The sequence below is a fragment of the Eschrichtius robustus genome, chromosome 19, assembly GCF_028021215.1.
Source record: "Eschrichtius robustus isolate mEscRob2 chromosome 19, mEscRob2.pri, whole genome shotgun sequence".
NCBI lineage: Eukaryota > Metazoa > Chordata > Mammalia > Artiodactyla > Eschrichtiidae > Eschrichtius > Eschrichtius robustus.
Window position 1 is genome coordinate 49,235,886 of NC_090842.1, and position 16,614 is coordinate 49,252,499.

Sequence of the window (16,614 nt, forward strand, 5' to 3'; positions counted from 1 at the left end):
CCTCTCCCTCCTGCTGAACTGGCCTCAGCTCAGCAGCAGTAACCTGAAAATAGCCCATCTTCCTGGATTCACGTCTTCTGAGCTGGCCAACCGGGCAGCCTTTGGAAGTGGGCCATCCATGTTGGCTTTGGACTTTCCGAACTTCCCCAGAGCTCTTGGGTGGAATTCTGAGCTCTCCCAAGTGGCTTCAGGGTCATGATCCATGTTTGCTCAGGAGAGGAGCCAGTGCAGCTGGATGGGGCTTGAAGGTGGAGAAACAGCTCTAGACAGGGCCCTTCCAGGCCCCAGTCCTGCTCCAGCAACTTCTCACACTGGGCCTGCTCCTCCCCACCGGTCAGCGGGTGCCATGAGTGCTGGGGCCGCACAGTCTTGTCAACCAGTGCGTCTTCAGTGCCAAGGACAGGGCCTGGCACACACTGGAAACTCAGCAAGTTTGTTGAATGAATGTAAGAATCTCCATGAGAAATTACTCCTTTCTGACCAGGCTCCAGAATGGTTTCTTTTTTTTTTTTTTTTTTTGAGTGTAGACTGCCACCAGAGACCAAAAGAAAAGATGGAAATTGGAAACATTCTTTTACTGCAAGTGACCGTGTGCCTGTATGTGTGTGTGAGTGTGTATAGTTGTTCATGGACAGTCAGCCCTGCACCATGGTTGCAGTTTCTCTCACTCCTGAAAATAAACATCATGTCTTTTTCTTCTCCTCTCTTGCAAGACAGACTCACAGCCTCTGTCTTCTTGCCAAGGAAGTCAGGTCTCCCATTGGAGACCCTCCATCCACGCATGGTCTGCCTGGCAGGAAGCCCAGCAGGCAGCAGACCCCACCGGGGCTGAATGTGCTTCCTCCACAGTTGAGCTCTGTCCCCACAGGTCCCCCTGAGGAATCGCTTGGCCCAGCAGTCAGTCCTGGCTGGGGTTAAGCGGTACTCCTGGACCACCTGGCTGGCCAACGCATCTAAACATTGGGATACAAAGGGGATGGATGTGCAATAACTGTTCCAGTGGCAGAAAACAAATTTGGACTCCTTGAAGTGGAAGGCAGATCTGGAAATAGAAGGAGCCCAGGCATGGATTCATTGCCTGTCAGAGTTGAGCTCCCCACATGCTCTGATGTGGAGGGAGCTGTTCCCTCTGCCCCACCCCCGAATGGCCTGGCTTCAGCCATTCTGCACAGGCTGGAGAGGGGCAGAGAGGACTATTAAAGCCAATTATGCAGACCAGCTTTGAGTGTTAGTGTTTAACAAACAGCTTTGAGTTCTAATTTTCTGCAAAACACATACTGCAGGTACAATTTGTACTCATTACTGTATATTGGGAAAGTTATTAAAAACACTCAAACTTGGTTGAGACTTCCTATGGCATCGCCCCTGGATTTTAATTGGTTTTTATCTAGTTCTATAAAAGATCTCTTTAAGCCCAATCACAGTGCCTGCCGCAGATATTATGCCAGTTGAAGGACAGGGAAAGCGCGCTCTGTGGTTGGTGTAAGTCTTTACCCCCTACCCAAATTTGAGCAGTCTCACCAATCCACTAAAATTCCATCACGAGATAATTTATACTTCTTTTGATGGGCACGGTTACCAAATGACAAAATAACAGTGTTTCGTAACATAAGGGTTAAATCTTAATCTCTGAGGTTTGCAAAGCTGCTACTCACAGTCTCCTTAAAATTTAATATACCTCGTTAATGCTTCCTTGCAAACACTGAAGGATTTTTATGATTATAATCATGTGTTACAGCACCTAGTACTGTTTCTAAGCAGCATACTAATCAGCTTAATGAGATATTACTGCACTTTTTGTTGACTAAAGCAAAATCCCTTTTATTGTTCTAAAGCCTGTCCTTTATTTTTTCCCAAAACATTATCTTGTTTTATTATGTACCAGTAAATATCGTGCCATTGGGTTGGATTTTTTTTTTTTTTTTTTTTTGCCAAATCATAAAATAATCTCTTTCATCTCCGACTGGCGAACATATTGAATATAGTAACCAGAAACAAAAGGTCCAAGTGAGTCAGTTTGGTCTTGCAGTTAAAGCCATTCTGCTCTATGGCAGACTTTGAACTGAACCAACAGGTGCAGGTGCTACAAGGGGGGAGAGGAGGAAAAGTTTAACACGTAGACCCTTGATTTGTTATTAGGTGTTGAAAGTGGTAAAACATTAATAATTTAAATGTGAATGAATAATTGCAGTCTGTAAATAGAAAATACAAGGAAGACGATCTATCGCCAAAACAAATTGGAGGAGCAATGCCATATTGCATAATTGGCATTTAATAATTCATTTTTTTATTATTGTTTTTGACTATAATTCCTTAGCATTATTCTGTGTAGGTAAGGCATGAAATGCAAATTCCCCACCAGCTGATGCTGTTGATTCGCTGCGCCACGGCACCTGGCACAGATCTGAACTCTCTCTTTATTTTCAGGGATGGAAGAAGCCAGTCTGTGCCTTGGAGTGTCCTCGGCGGCGCCGGAAGCTGAGCCCCATCTGAGCAGCCCCGTCCTCAACGGCCAGTATGCCATGAGTCAGAAGTTGCACCAGATCACCTCCCAGCTCAGCCATGCTTTCCCCGAGCTGCATCCGCGGCCCAACCCAGAGGAGAAGACCCCGGTTCCCCTCGACGAGAAGGCCCACGTGCCCATGAGTGGCCAGCCCATGGGCAGTCAGATGGCGCTCCTGGCCAACCAGCTGGGCCGGGACGTGGACACCAGCCTCAATGGGCGGGTGGACCTGCAGCAGTTCCTCAACGGGCAGAACCTGGGCATCATGTCCCAGATGAGCGACATCGAGGACGACGCCCGCAAAAACCGCAAGTACCCGTGCCCTCTGTGCGGCAAGCGTTTCCGCTTCAACAGCATCCTCTCCCTGCACATGCGCACTCACACCGGCGAGAAGCCCTTCAAGTGCCCGTACTGCGACCACCGGGCGGCACAGAAAGGGAACCTCAAGATTCACCTGCGGACCCACAAGCTGGGCAACCTGGGGAAGGGGCGCGGGCGGGTGCGCGAGGAGAACCGCCTGCTGCACGAGCTGGAGGAGAGGGCCATCCTGCGGGACAAGCAGATGAAGAGCAGCCTGCTGCAGCCCCGGCCGGACTTGAAGCCCCTGCCGCACGCCCAGCAGACGCCGCTGGCCGCCTGCAACCTGGCCCTGCCCACCAACCACAGCGTGCCCGACGTGGCCAACCCGGTGCCCTCGCCCAAGCCGGCCAGTGTGCAGGAGGACTCGGCGACCCCAGCTGCTGGCTTCCGCTGCACCTTCTGCAAGGGCAAGTTCAAGAAGAGGGAGGAGCTGGACCGCCACATCCGCATCCTGCACAAGCCCTACAAGTGCACGCTGTGCGACTTCGCCGCCTCGCAGGAGGAGGAGCTCATCAGCCATGTGGAGAAGGCCCACATCACGGCTGAGTCGGCCCAGGGCCAGGGCCCCAACGGCGGCGGGGAGCAGTCGGCCAACGAGTTCCGCTGTGAGGTTTGCGGACAGGTGTTCAGCCAGGCGTGGTTCCTGAAGGGCCACATGCGGAAGCACAAAGACTCCTTCGAGCACTGCTGCCAGATCTGCGGCCGGCGCTTCAAAGAGCCCTGGTTCCTGAAGAACCACATGAAGGTCCACCTCAACAAGCTGTCAGTGAAGAACAAGTCCCCTAGCGACGCCGAGGTGCCTGTGCCCATGGGCGGCATGTCCCAAGAGGCCCATGCCAACCTGTACTCCAGGTACCTCTCCTGCCTGCAGAGCGGCTTCATGGCCGCCGACAAAGCCAGCCTGAGCGAGCCCAGCCAGCTCTACGGCAAAGGCGAGATGCCCATGAAGGAGAAGGAGGTTGTGGGGAAGCTGCTGACCCCCATCTCCAGCGTGGCCCACGGCGTCCCCGAGGGCGACAAGCACTCCCTCCTGGGATGCCTCAACCTCGTGCCACCATTGAAATCCAGCTGCATCGAGCGGTTGCAGGCAGCTGCGAAAGCTGCCGAGATGGACCCCGTGAACAGCTACCAGGCTTGGCAGCTCATGGCCAGGGGCATGGCCATGGAGCATGGCTTCTTGTCTAAAGAGCACCAGCTACAGCGCAACCACGAAGACACTTTGGCACACGCCGGAGTTCTGTTTGATAAGGAGAGGCGGGAGTACGTGTTAGTGGGGGCAGATGGCGCCAAGCAGAAAATGCCTGCTGATTCGGTTCACAGCACTAAAGCGGGCAGTCAGAGAGACCTGCCAAGTACGCTCGACCCTTTGGAAGGCAGTCGGGATTTTTTGTCACATGGGCTGCACCAGGCTCTCGAGTACAACCTGCAGGGTCCCGGGAGTCTGAAGGAGAAGCCCACCGAGTGCCCGGACTGCGGCCGAGTGTTCCGCACCTACCACCAGGTGGTCGTGCACTCCCGCGTCCACAAGCGGGACCGCAAGGGCGACGAGGACGGGCTGCACGGGGGCCCCGATGAGCGGCGCGGCTCGGGCAGTGACCAGGAGTCCCAGTCGGTGAGCCGCTCCACCACACCCGGCTCCTCCAACGTCACTGAGGAGAGCGGGGTCGGAGGCGGGCTCTCGCAGACCGGGAGTGCCCAGGAGGACAGCCCACACCCCTCCTCGCCGTCCTCCTCAGGTAGGTTGCCAGGGGAGATGGGGGAGCAGCGGCTGGTGCAAGGGCCCTCCCTGCCCCGGGGCCTGGTTCTGCACCAGCCTCGGTGGGGAGGGGTCCTCGCTGCCCTTCAGATTCAGCTCCGAGGTCACCGTGGCGTCGTGCTGTATGTGGACCTTGCCTGTCTGCCCTGCCTCAAGGGAAGGCTATCTTTTCAACTCTTTGACCTTCCCTTGAACACTGGCCACCAGGAAAGTAAACGGATCCTCCTCCCGTGTGGTGGAGATGGCCAGTTGTTATGTTTGCCAGCTGGGATAGCCTACCCTCCCCTGTGATTACCTGGCCCCATTTCATGCCCTGACCCCCGTCCACCATCACCCCTGGAACCCGGGAGCTGCTGTCTGGCTCCATCCGTGGATGTGAATGTGTAAGTTCAGACCCTCACCGTCTCTCCCCCCAAGTATATGCCCATAATTCTGTCATTTGGGCCCCTCACTGCCTCTCCCTAGACCAAACCTGTCTCCGGCCCCCTTTCAAAAGTACAACTTGGCTCATCTGTCAGGTGCCTCTAACCTGAAGAACCACACCATTCTCCTCTGATGGTTTGGAGAAGCACAGAGGTTTGAAACACAGATGCGCGACTTCATGTCTTAAATTGTACTGTGTTACACGGGCGATACAGCTTTGGGGTCTAAAATAGCAAAGCAGAAAATCTGTCATCAAAATGTCTGTGAAATGCTGAAGCTTCCTGGCCCAGTTTGAGGGGAAAAAAAAAAAAAAAAAGAAAGAAAGAAAAAAAAAAAAAACAACTCACTAGCCTAAGACAGCTAAATTAAAATCACTACCTAACAGCAGGTAAGCTTGTTGCCTTCATCCATATTTCCAAAGCCCCTTACTAATGGATAGTAAATTGAAAGTTATATCTCTAGCCCTTTATAAAGAAAGCATCTCGCTAATACTGTAATCATTCTGCAGCCTAACAACAGAGGAAATCATGCCATAACAAATACCCTGTTACTAATGGCAACATTGATTTCTGCAATCAGCCATTAAGTCTAGAAAATGAAAGACAGTTTGAGGCACCTCAAGGCACTGCATTGCCCACTGTTAAAGATGTGGCAGCACACTGTTGAGGGTAATTTTTAAAAAGTTTTTTTTTTCCCCTTTTCTTTTTTCTTCCCTTCTCAGTTTCAATAAATATTTCAGTATTAGGGGCAATTCACCACTACACTTATTAAGTAGATGCCAGCTTAGTTGTGTTGTTATTGTCATGCTTCAGTATACCCTTCTTCTAGGACAAAATTAGTATTAAAATAAAGTGTGAGTCTGGTGGCTTATTACAAACCAGTAAAGAATTGTTAAGACACATAAATCTGCACTGCACATTCCAAAGATTCCGATAGCACTTAATGCCGCTGCTTAAACACCCATGAAACACACTGTCTCCACCTGGAGTCCTAGCCTTGTTTGCAATTCACTTCAGTGAGACACTGAAAGAGTTTAATGAGGAACTCCAGCACCACGGAGGGCTAGGCCACACTGCCTGGAGTGACCACCGCCCAAAACTTGCAAGGGAAGGGTTTTCCAGTGTCACCGCCTGACGGCGGGGATTCTGAGATGGATCTTTGTGCACGAAGGCAGCAAAGTGCCAGGTGTCCTACTGTCAGGAGGGATTACTTCTGGCCTCCTGTGAGGAGGTCCCCTCTCCCTGCAGAGTGTCATCTCACGGTTTTTGGGATTTGGGACCTTTCTGGGGCAGAAAGCAGAGCGCATACTGGCTTTCCTAAGTTTTTGGAGTGACGTGGAGTTAACACTGACAGATTTTCCTCCCTCTCCCAGCCCTGCTGAAATGAAAAGGTCTCAGCAGAATATTCCGACACCAAATGTTCGGCTCTATTAATGACGTGTTTACCGTGTTTTTCTCACCTTCTGGCCAAGTGATAGCCTCATGCTATTCCTATCTCTGTTGTTTCCATATCTCTAAATACTCTGTTGAAAAAAGCCCATTTTGCCCAAAAGAACCAACCGGGCTTGGGACTCAAAGGAGAATTCTACTTGAGTTGTGGTTATCTTCTCACTTTTATTTCCCTCATTGAAGTATCCTACAATTGTGAATACTGATTCCTTCATCTCTGGTTGACTTCTTTGTTTTCTTCATATTCAAATTAGACACTTCCATAATTTTCTGACTAAGTAGGAAAATTGATGGCATACCAATATGCAGCCCAAATCAGCCGAACACCTGGGCCATTCAGGTTTTCCTGGGATTAGGACCCTTAACCAAATCGGGTTAGTCTTCCCTCTTATTTCAACAAGTCTGACTTGTATAAAGTGTGATTAAAATAAGCATTTAAATAAAAATCTTGACACAATAGGTATTTTATTATTACCTGTTAGAGAGAAACCTGCAAGGTGAAGGGGAGAAAAAAAAAATCTTTAAGCCCTTAAGTAAAGAAAGAAGTACTTATTAAGGCTTCTATTAAGAAATAACTGCAAAAACACGGTTTTACAAATTTCTCAGACTGCATAACAATGTCTCAAAACTTAATTTGCATCACTTGATTCTTTTTTTGTTGAAAACTGGGTCAGTAGGGCCTGAGAAACTATTTTTTCAGATCTTAACCAATGAATTCTTCTTTATAAATCGCTGCTCTTAACATGATAGTAGTTCTGAATTCATCATAAAAAACCTTTTTACAGAGAGCCTCTTAGAACAGATCTCCAGAAGAAGGCTTACAATGAGTGGCAGAGACGTCCTTTGTTATCAGATGTAATTCTTTGCAAAGGAGGATTGGAACGGAGTGGCTGTTTAAAAATGTCTTGCTCAGACCGAGACGAAGAAGGGGTCAAGTTTGCAATCAAACAGTTATTGCCGAGATGGGCGACTGTCACTGGCTAGGCTAATGTGGGATGCAGCTGTTTGTTATGTGAGCAAAAGAATGTTTGAATCAGTGAACATGTGAAAATGATTCCAGTGAACCAGAAAATGTGTTTGTTCTTTGGCTCTCCAAACTGCTGAGAACCAAGCTTAAGATCAACTGTGAAAACTAGGACCTTTGACAAATTGAGAGGTCATATTTTCTAACAGAAAATGGACAAGACCAGTCATACAGATCACTTCCCCATCTTTCCCCTTTGTTTTATATTTGTTGTTGTTGTTGATTTGACTTACCAATAATTTCACACCATAGTAGATGTCATTTCTTCCTCCGTGTACAATGCAAAGGGAAACTATTTGGAAAGCAGCAGCTTATAAATTTTACTCTTTTATGACATTTAGAAAGTGGGGCAGCTGTTTTGATGCTCCCTCATTTCTGGCTCGCGTGCAAATGCTCCGATGGCATTAATCTCTGCATCTTTCCCTAAAACCTCGTCTAAGACTGTGCTCCAATTCGAGCTTTATACCCTGAGTCAGAAGACGACCAAAGTTCTGTTTCTTTAGATTTTGCTTTGGAAATCATGGTCAGAATAATTAAAACTTAATGTACTAAGAAACGATACTGTTCATTGTATCCAACAGGGCAGTTACCTTCTGCATTCCCCATAATTTTGGAGAGGGGCTAATTGAAGTGTTGATGGTGGGAAAGGGGTAATTGAATGTGTTGACCCTCTGTTCGTTAAAGTCGGCTAAGTTACATGATCAACGGAAAGCCAGGAAGAGATGCGAAGATGAAAATATTGTTAACCCCTACTACTTCTGGTGTAATATTTTGAGATGGACAAGGATTATTTGATCAGCTGGGCTGGAAGCCTTGCGGGGTCTTCTTTTGTTGCCTGAGCTGCATTCCTGAAATGCTGGGTCTCCATCCTGTGCTGGCCCATTGACCACAGCATCAAAGGCCTTTATCCAGGGCTCCCTTGCATTTACATTGGGTGTATAGTGATATGATAGATTTTCTTTCTTTTCCACCTCTTTTTCTCATGTGGCTCCTCCTCCCTGCCCCCATTCATGATAACCACTGCCTGCTCCACACAAACAAATCCGGGCACCCAAAAGCAGGGAAAAAAAGAAAAAGAAAAAGAAAAAATTTAAGTCTGAGGATTAAGATCTTCATTTTTTTTTTTTTTTTTTTTTTTTTGCTTGTGCATTCCAATTGTTCTTAAAATATTTGGCAATGTCAATTAGTAACTGAGCAGAGTTAGCTGATGAACACAATTTTCCAGTAGACTGAGCACCCTATTGTTGCCGAGCGAACAGCAGATTTCTGAGGTCATTATCATTCGCTGGTTGCTTGGCCCAGCTGCTTCCTGCTGCAAAAGCCAAACTTTATACTGGAGCTTGGGGATGGCATGCAGCAACAGGGGGCTGGGAGGGGGAGAGGGGAGCTGGCTGCAGAGCCGAAGACAGTCATTATCAGCAGAGGAAACAGAAAGTAAAACTTTCCAGGCAATTCCAGGAAAACTGCCCTATCAGGCGTCTCCCTCCCGTTCCTCTCCCAGCACCTTCCACCTCCAGGCAGGGAATTAAAAGGACCAGGGGACGCCCCCTGGGCATTGTGGCCACTAATCTCTTTGCTGAGCAGAACTTTGGAAAACAATAATCCCATTTAAAATTTGCTTAAAAATCATTAACCCAATCTAAGGCATGTGAGTGATTTCCTCATTGATAGACTCCTTCATTTTTATTAAAAACAGAAGAAAGAAAAATTATTTTTTAAAAGATGAAATTAAAAACTTGAAATTAGTAAACTTGGGGATGACAAACAGGGAACATTATTTCATTTTCCAGGGGGACCTTTTGAGCGGATACTAGTCTGAAATTCCTTGTAAATCAAATTTAGCATGGAAGGTTCCCCCTGCCCACTCTGGCTTCCCCTTTTTCCTTCCCCCTCTCTCCCTCCCCCACCCTTTAATTTGGGAGCCGGTTCAGTGAGATGAAAAGCTGCACTTTTTTAAAGCTCAGCTGTTAAAACTGAGCGCCATATGCAGCCTTTCCGTCCCGATGTGGAAGTGTGTGCAGGCGGCCGCCGTGTTTGTGGAGATTTACGGAGGCTCGGCTGTGTGTGCCGAAGCCCTGCCTGGGCAGATGCTGGCGGGCCCTGCCTCCCGGGAGCTGGCCCCGCCTGGGCTAATAGGCTGGCCAGATTCGGGCTGGCTCCTGGGGCGTGTCCAGCGGGGCTGAGGTCAGGGGTCCAGGTGGGTTCCCTCTGGTCTCCCACCTTTCCGCTGGATCTGGGGGCGGTCCGCCCACCGGGCGTGGTGCTAGAGCTGGGGAACAGTAGCCCTCAGATGCTGATTCACCTCACCGTCCTCCTGTGTGGGGGTCGGACGCCTGACAGCAGCTCCTTTTTATAAACTTCCCATCACTCCGTGCCCTTTGATTGTCTTGTGCCTGGGAACACTCAGTGCCACTCTGGGGCCTTGGCTGTCTCTCTGCGCGGAGCTGTAAATCCCACTTCCACGGGGCTGCCCGATGGTGCTGTCACTTAACATTTCAGAAAGAGAGAAATCGTTCTGGCTCTGAAAGTCCTCAGATTGGGAGTGTGATATAAAAGATGTGTGACATGAGATCCCAGAAGCGAAGCCTGTTTCCTCTACGTTCCTGGGGATTCCCAGATTACCAGGACACCGTCCTCTGTCCGAGGGATTGATTCCTGCCGCAGGGTCACTGGAGCGCTGCCTTTGTTTAGCCCCACTCTGCCCACCTTCATGTCCCTCCTGTGCTCCTACGGACGCTGCGCTCCTGCCCGGAGAGCTCAGGGAGCCCGAGGTGCCCACGGTGTGCTCCTCCTGTACTCATGTTAACACAAGGAACAAACGTTCATTTAAATCTAAATTTAATGGTAATAAGAAAAACACGGATTAGCTAAGGACAGGTTACAATGAGGCAAAGAATTAAACAGTCAACTTTCAAAATGGACATGAAACATTAGCTGCGTGATTGCCGTTAACTGGAATGGGAGGTTCGGGCTCAGGTCCTGGCCACCACCTCGGGTGTGTTGGGGCTGGAATTAGCAGTTTGCTTTGCAAATGGCCACAGTGTGGCCTCTGCTTTTTGGTCAAAAGCAGGTGTCATGAGCTACCTTTCATCCACCCACTCTCTTGCTATGCCATCAGGTACCTGGGAACGTAGGCCCAATGTGTCAGTACCGCCAGCGGCCGCTGCTGCAGAGCAGGGACAGCCTCTGTTTGCAGGGCAGCTTGGGTTCACCAGACCCCTTCTCCATCAGGCTGCTTGTGCCTTCGAATCCCTTTGTTGACATGGAGCTCTGTGCCCCCTTATAAGAAGCACACTCCTGAGAGGGTAAAGCAGGAAAGTCTTCCTTGCTTAAGGAGGTTCTAGTAGGTGGCCCTGATGTCTCAGGGGTGGAAACAGGGACAAGCTTCAACAAGCCTCCTATTTTACTGGCTTTCAAGATTCCCCTGGATTCTAGGGGGAGACCGCTGGGATACTTGGGGATGTTGAGATGGAGAGCAGAGGGAGACCTGGGACAGATCCGTGTTGGAAGCACTTTGCAGCGTTCTGAGCCTGTGAGGTTGGAAGAGGAGTGAGCCCTAACTCCCATAACTGTCGAGCTGTTTTGGAGCGTTGATGGTAGGGGTGGAGAAACACCTGCAGAGATCAGGAGACTGGATTTGTGCAAACGTCTCAAATTCGTGGTGATTGGGCTGGAACCTTTGCCATCTGTGACCCTTGGGCCTGCTTGCTGCCCTTCTGGGTTCCTCACCTCCCTCTCCTCTGTTGGCATGTGACAGCGCCTCCCCCGCCTGTGTGGACCGGGCTGGCGTGTTGAGGAGGAACAAGGGGGTGCAGTGAGGCTCGCAAATGCTTGAGGAAAGGGGGCTCCCCAGCAGGGTGTGAGGCAGGTGGTGGGGGGACTCTCTGTTCTCTCCAGGAAGCAAGCGTCACAGCAGCTGAGAGGAGACTTGGGTCCCCCATGCCTTTTCCTGGCAGGACGGGGCGACGGCAACATTTACTTAAGCTGTGGAGTTTGGCACTGCTGCCGCCAGGCGCCATCTGGAAAGCCCTTCTCAGGAAGCCGTGGGCCCTCCCTAAAGAGCTCAGGGGAGCAGATCTTGGGCAAAGTTTTGGGCCTTTTTTCTTGGGCAGAACCTGAGCGGCAAGGCACCTGAGCAGGGCTCGGGGGTCCCCTGGGAGCTGTGTAGCTAAAGCAGGTCCTCCTCGGTGTGCGCGTGGCTTTTCTCTCTGCTGGGCTTCTCCACTTAATTCTGAGCCAGATCTGGTGTAGCTTTTCTTTGTCAGGAGAGCACTCAATTTCCTGGGGCTGTATTTCCATTTATTTATTTTGTATTGCATTTTACTTACTGTTTTCACCTAAGTCCTGGTATGCTGTGGGTGCAAAGGTGTGGAGCCAGCCAAGACTGTCCTGGTTAGTTACCGAGACAACCCTGTAATAATGGGGCTTGTTAACATAATGTAAGAAGTGAATATTGTGCCTCTAATATGTGCTGGGAGGCAGGAGGGAGAACTGGGTGGCTTGGCTGGTGACAAACAGGGCCGAGCTAAGCACAGAGATTTGCCACCATCCTCTCCCTGATCCACATCTTCAAAAAAGGCTGCGGAACTCCAAAACAGTGCATGCCTGAACACTCCCTACGGCTACCTGATGGGTGGGCCAAGGCACTAAGGGAGCTGTGCTGTGCGCAGGGGCAGCGGTGGGTGGAATTCACATGCCCGGGCCTGTTTTCTTTTCCCACCAAGGGAAAGTTGTCCAGGGCCTGGCTTCTTGGGGGACCCACCTCTTTGTTGCTGTGAGCCTTGGGGTTTTGTGTGACATGTGGCATGTGTCTGAGAGACGTGGGAGACACAGCACAAGCTGACTCCTTGGCTGGTCCAGCCCTCCTCTTGGGGGTGCCCAGCCAGGTGCTGGCAGGAGGAAGTGGGTAGTGGGTGGGCTTGGCTTTCTATGCCTCGTCACTTGCTTTCAAAGGGTGGGGTCCTGTTTCAGCTTTTTCTGGAAGCAGGGCACACCTTGGGGAGACTGTGATGTTTTACTCTGGGCCTTGGGTGCAGAGGATGCCACAGAGGATCCGTTCTCTCCCCTGGGAGGTGCCTGGCTGGGCTGGGACTTAGGCGGACACCAGTTCCTTTCCTCTGGTTTGACCTCAGTTCCAAAGCCTTTTGATGTACGACGAAACAGGTCCCCTCCGTGGCGCTCTCGTCTCTTCATTACAGTAATGTCCCGAAACTCTTAACTCAGTGGCTGTCATCGTGGTTTCTGGACACCCTCGGTTGTCTTCAATCATCTTGAGAGGTATTTTGGAAAATTTCCAACTTCCTTATGTTTAGTTCAATGTAAAATGTGTGCAGTGGTTGTTTCCTTGAAGACCGAGACAGATACATGTTTCTCTTTATTGCTAAATATATTCTGTTAAATTTGTTGCTAAAATAGGTGTTTCAGGGTTGTTGGTTTTTTTAAAGTAATTTGCCTTGAAAAATTGTAGTGATCCTTCAGCAAAGTTGCTGTGTGACATAAAATAATCCCTGTGTGGGGGGAGCCTTGGCAGCTGGGGCCTGACCACCTCTGAAATGTCCTGTATGAGTGACCTTCAAACCCTTGCCACTTGGTCTCCTCCTAGAGAGACATTCACTGACTTCTTTGTTGCTATTTTTGTTGTTTAATGACATTATTGTTATTTTTCTCCTACATTAATTCTTGTTCATCTTGGACATTGAGAAAATACAGACAAGTACAAATAAAAATAATTTTTAAATATATGTGCCCTTACCACTCAGCGATAACCACTGCAGACATTTTAGTCCATTCCTTCCCAGTCCTTTTTGTGCACTTGAAGATGTGTTTCACAAAAAAGGACCATACTGCATGCACAGTCTTCTATATGATATAGTTTTTACTTAAATATATGTCACATATTTTTTTCCATTGAATATTCAACACAAGGATCAACAAACTTTTTCTGTAAAGGACCAGATAATAAATAATTTAGGTGTTGCAGGACATGTGGGCTCTTTTGTAACTACTCGATTCTGCCATAAATGAAAGGGCTTGATGGTTTCCAGTAAAACTTTATTTACAAAAACAGGTGACAGAAGGATTTGTCCCATGGGCTATCCTTTGCACACTCCTGTTCTTTAGTAATAGCTGTCCTTTTATAAAAGCTTCATACACGTAGTATGTTCCTTGAGGAAATATTAGAAATATGGAGAAGCAAAGGGAAAAATCTGCCTCTAGTGATCTACTGAGCATAGTAGAAAACTTGTTTCCATTTTTTCATTTCTGCACCTAAATCTTTCTGATCATCTGTACAATTATTTCCCTAAGTGGTACTCCTCAACATGGAATCTCAGGTCACAGGCTGGCAGCGCTGAAGCTGCAGATGTGTATTACCCAGGAGGGTGCTGTGTCTTGAGGCCATTTCTTCCAGTGCTGGAGATTTTACTGAGAAAGTTCCTCGTAAGGTTATATTGAAATCTGTCTCCCTCAAGGTAGTGCCCTGTCACCAAGCAACTCTGTGACTCATTCGTTCATTCATAAATTCATTCATTTGTTCATTCATTAATTCATTTTTTCATTCAAGGACAAAATGCTTATTAAGTAGGTTCTGAACACCGAGCAATGTGCTAGATGCTGGAGATACAAGGATGATAGGGATAGGTCGCAGTGCCCAGAGGCCCAGAGCCTGGGAGCCGGGACAAGTCCTTCACAAGAGGGGTAGTAGATGCAAAGGAGAGCCGCCCCAGGGCTGGAGGAGATGCACTTGCCTTGGCGTCCACATTTGTTCCCAAGGGGCCTGAAAGGGTGACGGAACCTCCTCAGTCACCTCAGTAGTTCCTGTGGCAGGTAACTCTTTCCCATTGTAGAATCTGGCCAATTCGGTGACTTCTGGGGGAAGCACCCCCAGCTCAGCCACTGCGGCTGGCTGTCCTCTCTCTCCCTGGCTGTGAACTGGAGTTGAACTCACTTTCTTGCTGCAGAAGAGGCCCTGGGCAGAGTCCAACTGGTGCTTTTGAGGACGACCCCTCAGGCCAAGAAGGGGGCCAGATGGGAGCTTGTTGGGGCTTGCAGCTTTGTGGCATGTATGTCCTGGCAGCTGGTCACCCCACACCAGGGGCCAGCCCTGAGGGGGGCAGCAGGAAGAGGCAGGGTGGAGCTCCACACCAGGGAGTGAGGGGCAGGCCCCCGGCTCCAGCTCACCTGCCCTGACCACCCTGTCATTGTCGCCAGTGGTTCATGGGCAGGGGGAGGGCACGAGTCAGGTGTCAGGTGGAGTGTGGACTCCTGTTGGGACCCTGCAGGTAGAGCCTGTGAGAGCTTGTCAGACGTACACTGGGAAAGAGGCTCTCTGCATTTTACCCAAACTAACCTGACTTCAGAACTGTCCATACCTGTCCCACAGAGGATCAGGTGAGTCATCGGGGGTCGGGGGTGGTGCGGGATGTACCCACCTCATATGTCAAAATGTCCAGCGTCAGTAGAGGATGGTGGGCACTGCAGGCAGTGCCAGTTTTCTTTTTGGATGGTGGGTCATGAACTAAATACAGACCCACTATGAGAATGAGTGGAAACAATTTCTTCTGGTACATATCAGACCTCAATTGCCCTTTATTTTCTGTGAATGAAAACGTCATAATCATAAGCCTGGCTATTAACCCAGAGACAAGTGCATTTTCTAATGTTTAAGAAACGGCTCCGGGCAGAGCACATACTTCAGCCAGAACTTGACCTTCACACACAGTCAGGCTTTACCCACCCTGCTGGGCTATTTGGGCATCTCACTCCCCTCCCCGGGGCCTGGGGAGTGGGGGTGGGGAAGTCTAGAAGACTCTTAGACCCCTTTCATCTTGCTTTTCCCCTCCTCTCCTCTCCCTTCCCAAATGTTTCCACGGCCTGAGGGTAACTTTCAAGGGTCTCATCCACTGAGCAGAGAACTAGGGTTTGTAGATGCTAAGGATCTGGGGATTTCTTGTCTGATCTGTGTTTGAGCCTCGAGCAGGCAGTGAGGTCGTGTTATCTCTGAGGGGCCCGGTGTGCCCGGTGGGGCTGGGAAGACCCTCTTTTAGCTCCTTTCCCACCGGGCACCTTCCCACCGGCTCTCCCTGTCTGGGGCCTGCATGCCCTGGAGACAGGGTCCTGCCCCCAGAGGGGCACTGCCAGGGCCCCACCCTCAGTGCTGCTCAAGGCTTGCTCCTCCCCTGCTGGGGGCTGACTTGGCAGGGCTGCAGGAAGTGGAGAGCATCGCGGTCATGGTGGAGGGCTCCAGTGCTGGCCCTCAGGAGCTGTGAGACCCAGCAAGGGCTCCTTAGCCTCTCCGTGCTTCCGTGTCCTAGAGCCTGCAGCCCGCCGGAGGAGAGGCTGTCAACAGCCGCGTAAACTGTATTGAGTTCCAAAGCTAGGAAGTGGTGGAGCTGAGATTCTAGCCACGTCTGTCTGACATCTTGCCTTTTAGTTCCACTGTTGGGTCGTGCTGGGGATGGGGTGAATGCAGCCAAAAGCAGAAGCCCTGCTCGCCAGCCCCATGTCCCGCTCCACGCTGGCCAAGATCAGCCCTGTTAGGACAGGCTCTGGGAAGCTCAGACAAGTACTCCTTCCCTCTCTGTGTGTCTCGGGGGAGGTTGTCCTCGCATCTTTTCCAGAAGAGAAGCAAGGAAGGGGGTGGCCCCGCGCTTGCTCAGCTCTGCTGAGGATCGACTGGGACCCAGCCCAAGCTGCACACTTAGGCTTAAAGTGACTCCCCAAAGCTGCGGTTTCAGGGATCCCCTAACCTCTACTCAAGGTCACATGTGTAGCAAGTCACAAGTGTCTGGCGGCCGTGTCCCCAGGGTGACAGAGAGGATGGGGCCCCAGGAGCAGGGCCTGGTGACAGAGGACCCAGCTCTCTTCCTGTGCAGCTTGCCCGAGTCTCAGTTCCCCTTCCCTCCCAGCTCTACCACGCTCTGCCAGTCCTGTTTCTGTCTCCGTGCTCTCCTGCACAGGCCAGTGTTGGAAGGTGGCCTGGGTGTGGGTGGTGGGCCAGAGGACAGGACAGGAGGCGGAGGCACAGGGCTGGCGCCAGCTCGCAGCCCTCCCCAGCCACCGACTCTTTCCAGAGAGGAGCAGGGAAGCCCCCACGGGCAGA

General features: G+C 50.3%; 1 protein-coding gene across 1 annotated transcript in view; it reads left to right on the forward strand.

Annotated features, from left to right (window-relative positions):
- The first annotated feature begins 2,429 nt into the window (after positions 1-2,429).
- ZNF536 (zinc finger protein 536) overlaps positions 2,430-16,614 on the forward strand; it is a 229,328-nt gene continuing 215,143 nt past the window's right edge. The window contains exon 1 of the mRNA XM_068529227.1: positions 2,430-4,599. Within this exon, the coding sequence (XP_068385328.1) occupies positions 2,430-4,599 (2,170 nt within the window). The remainder of the gene's footprint in view (positions 4,600-16,614) is intronic.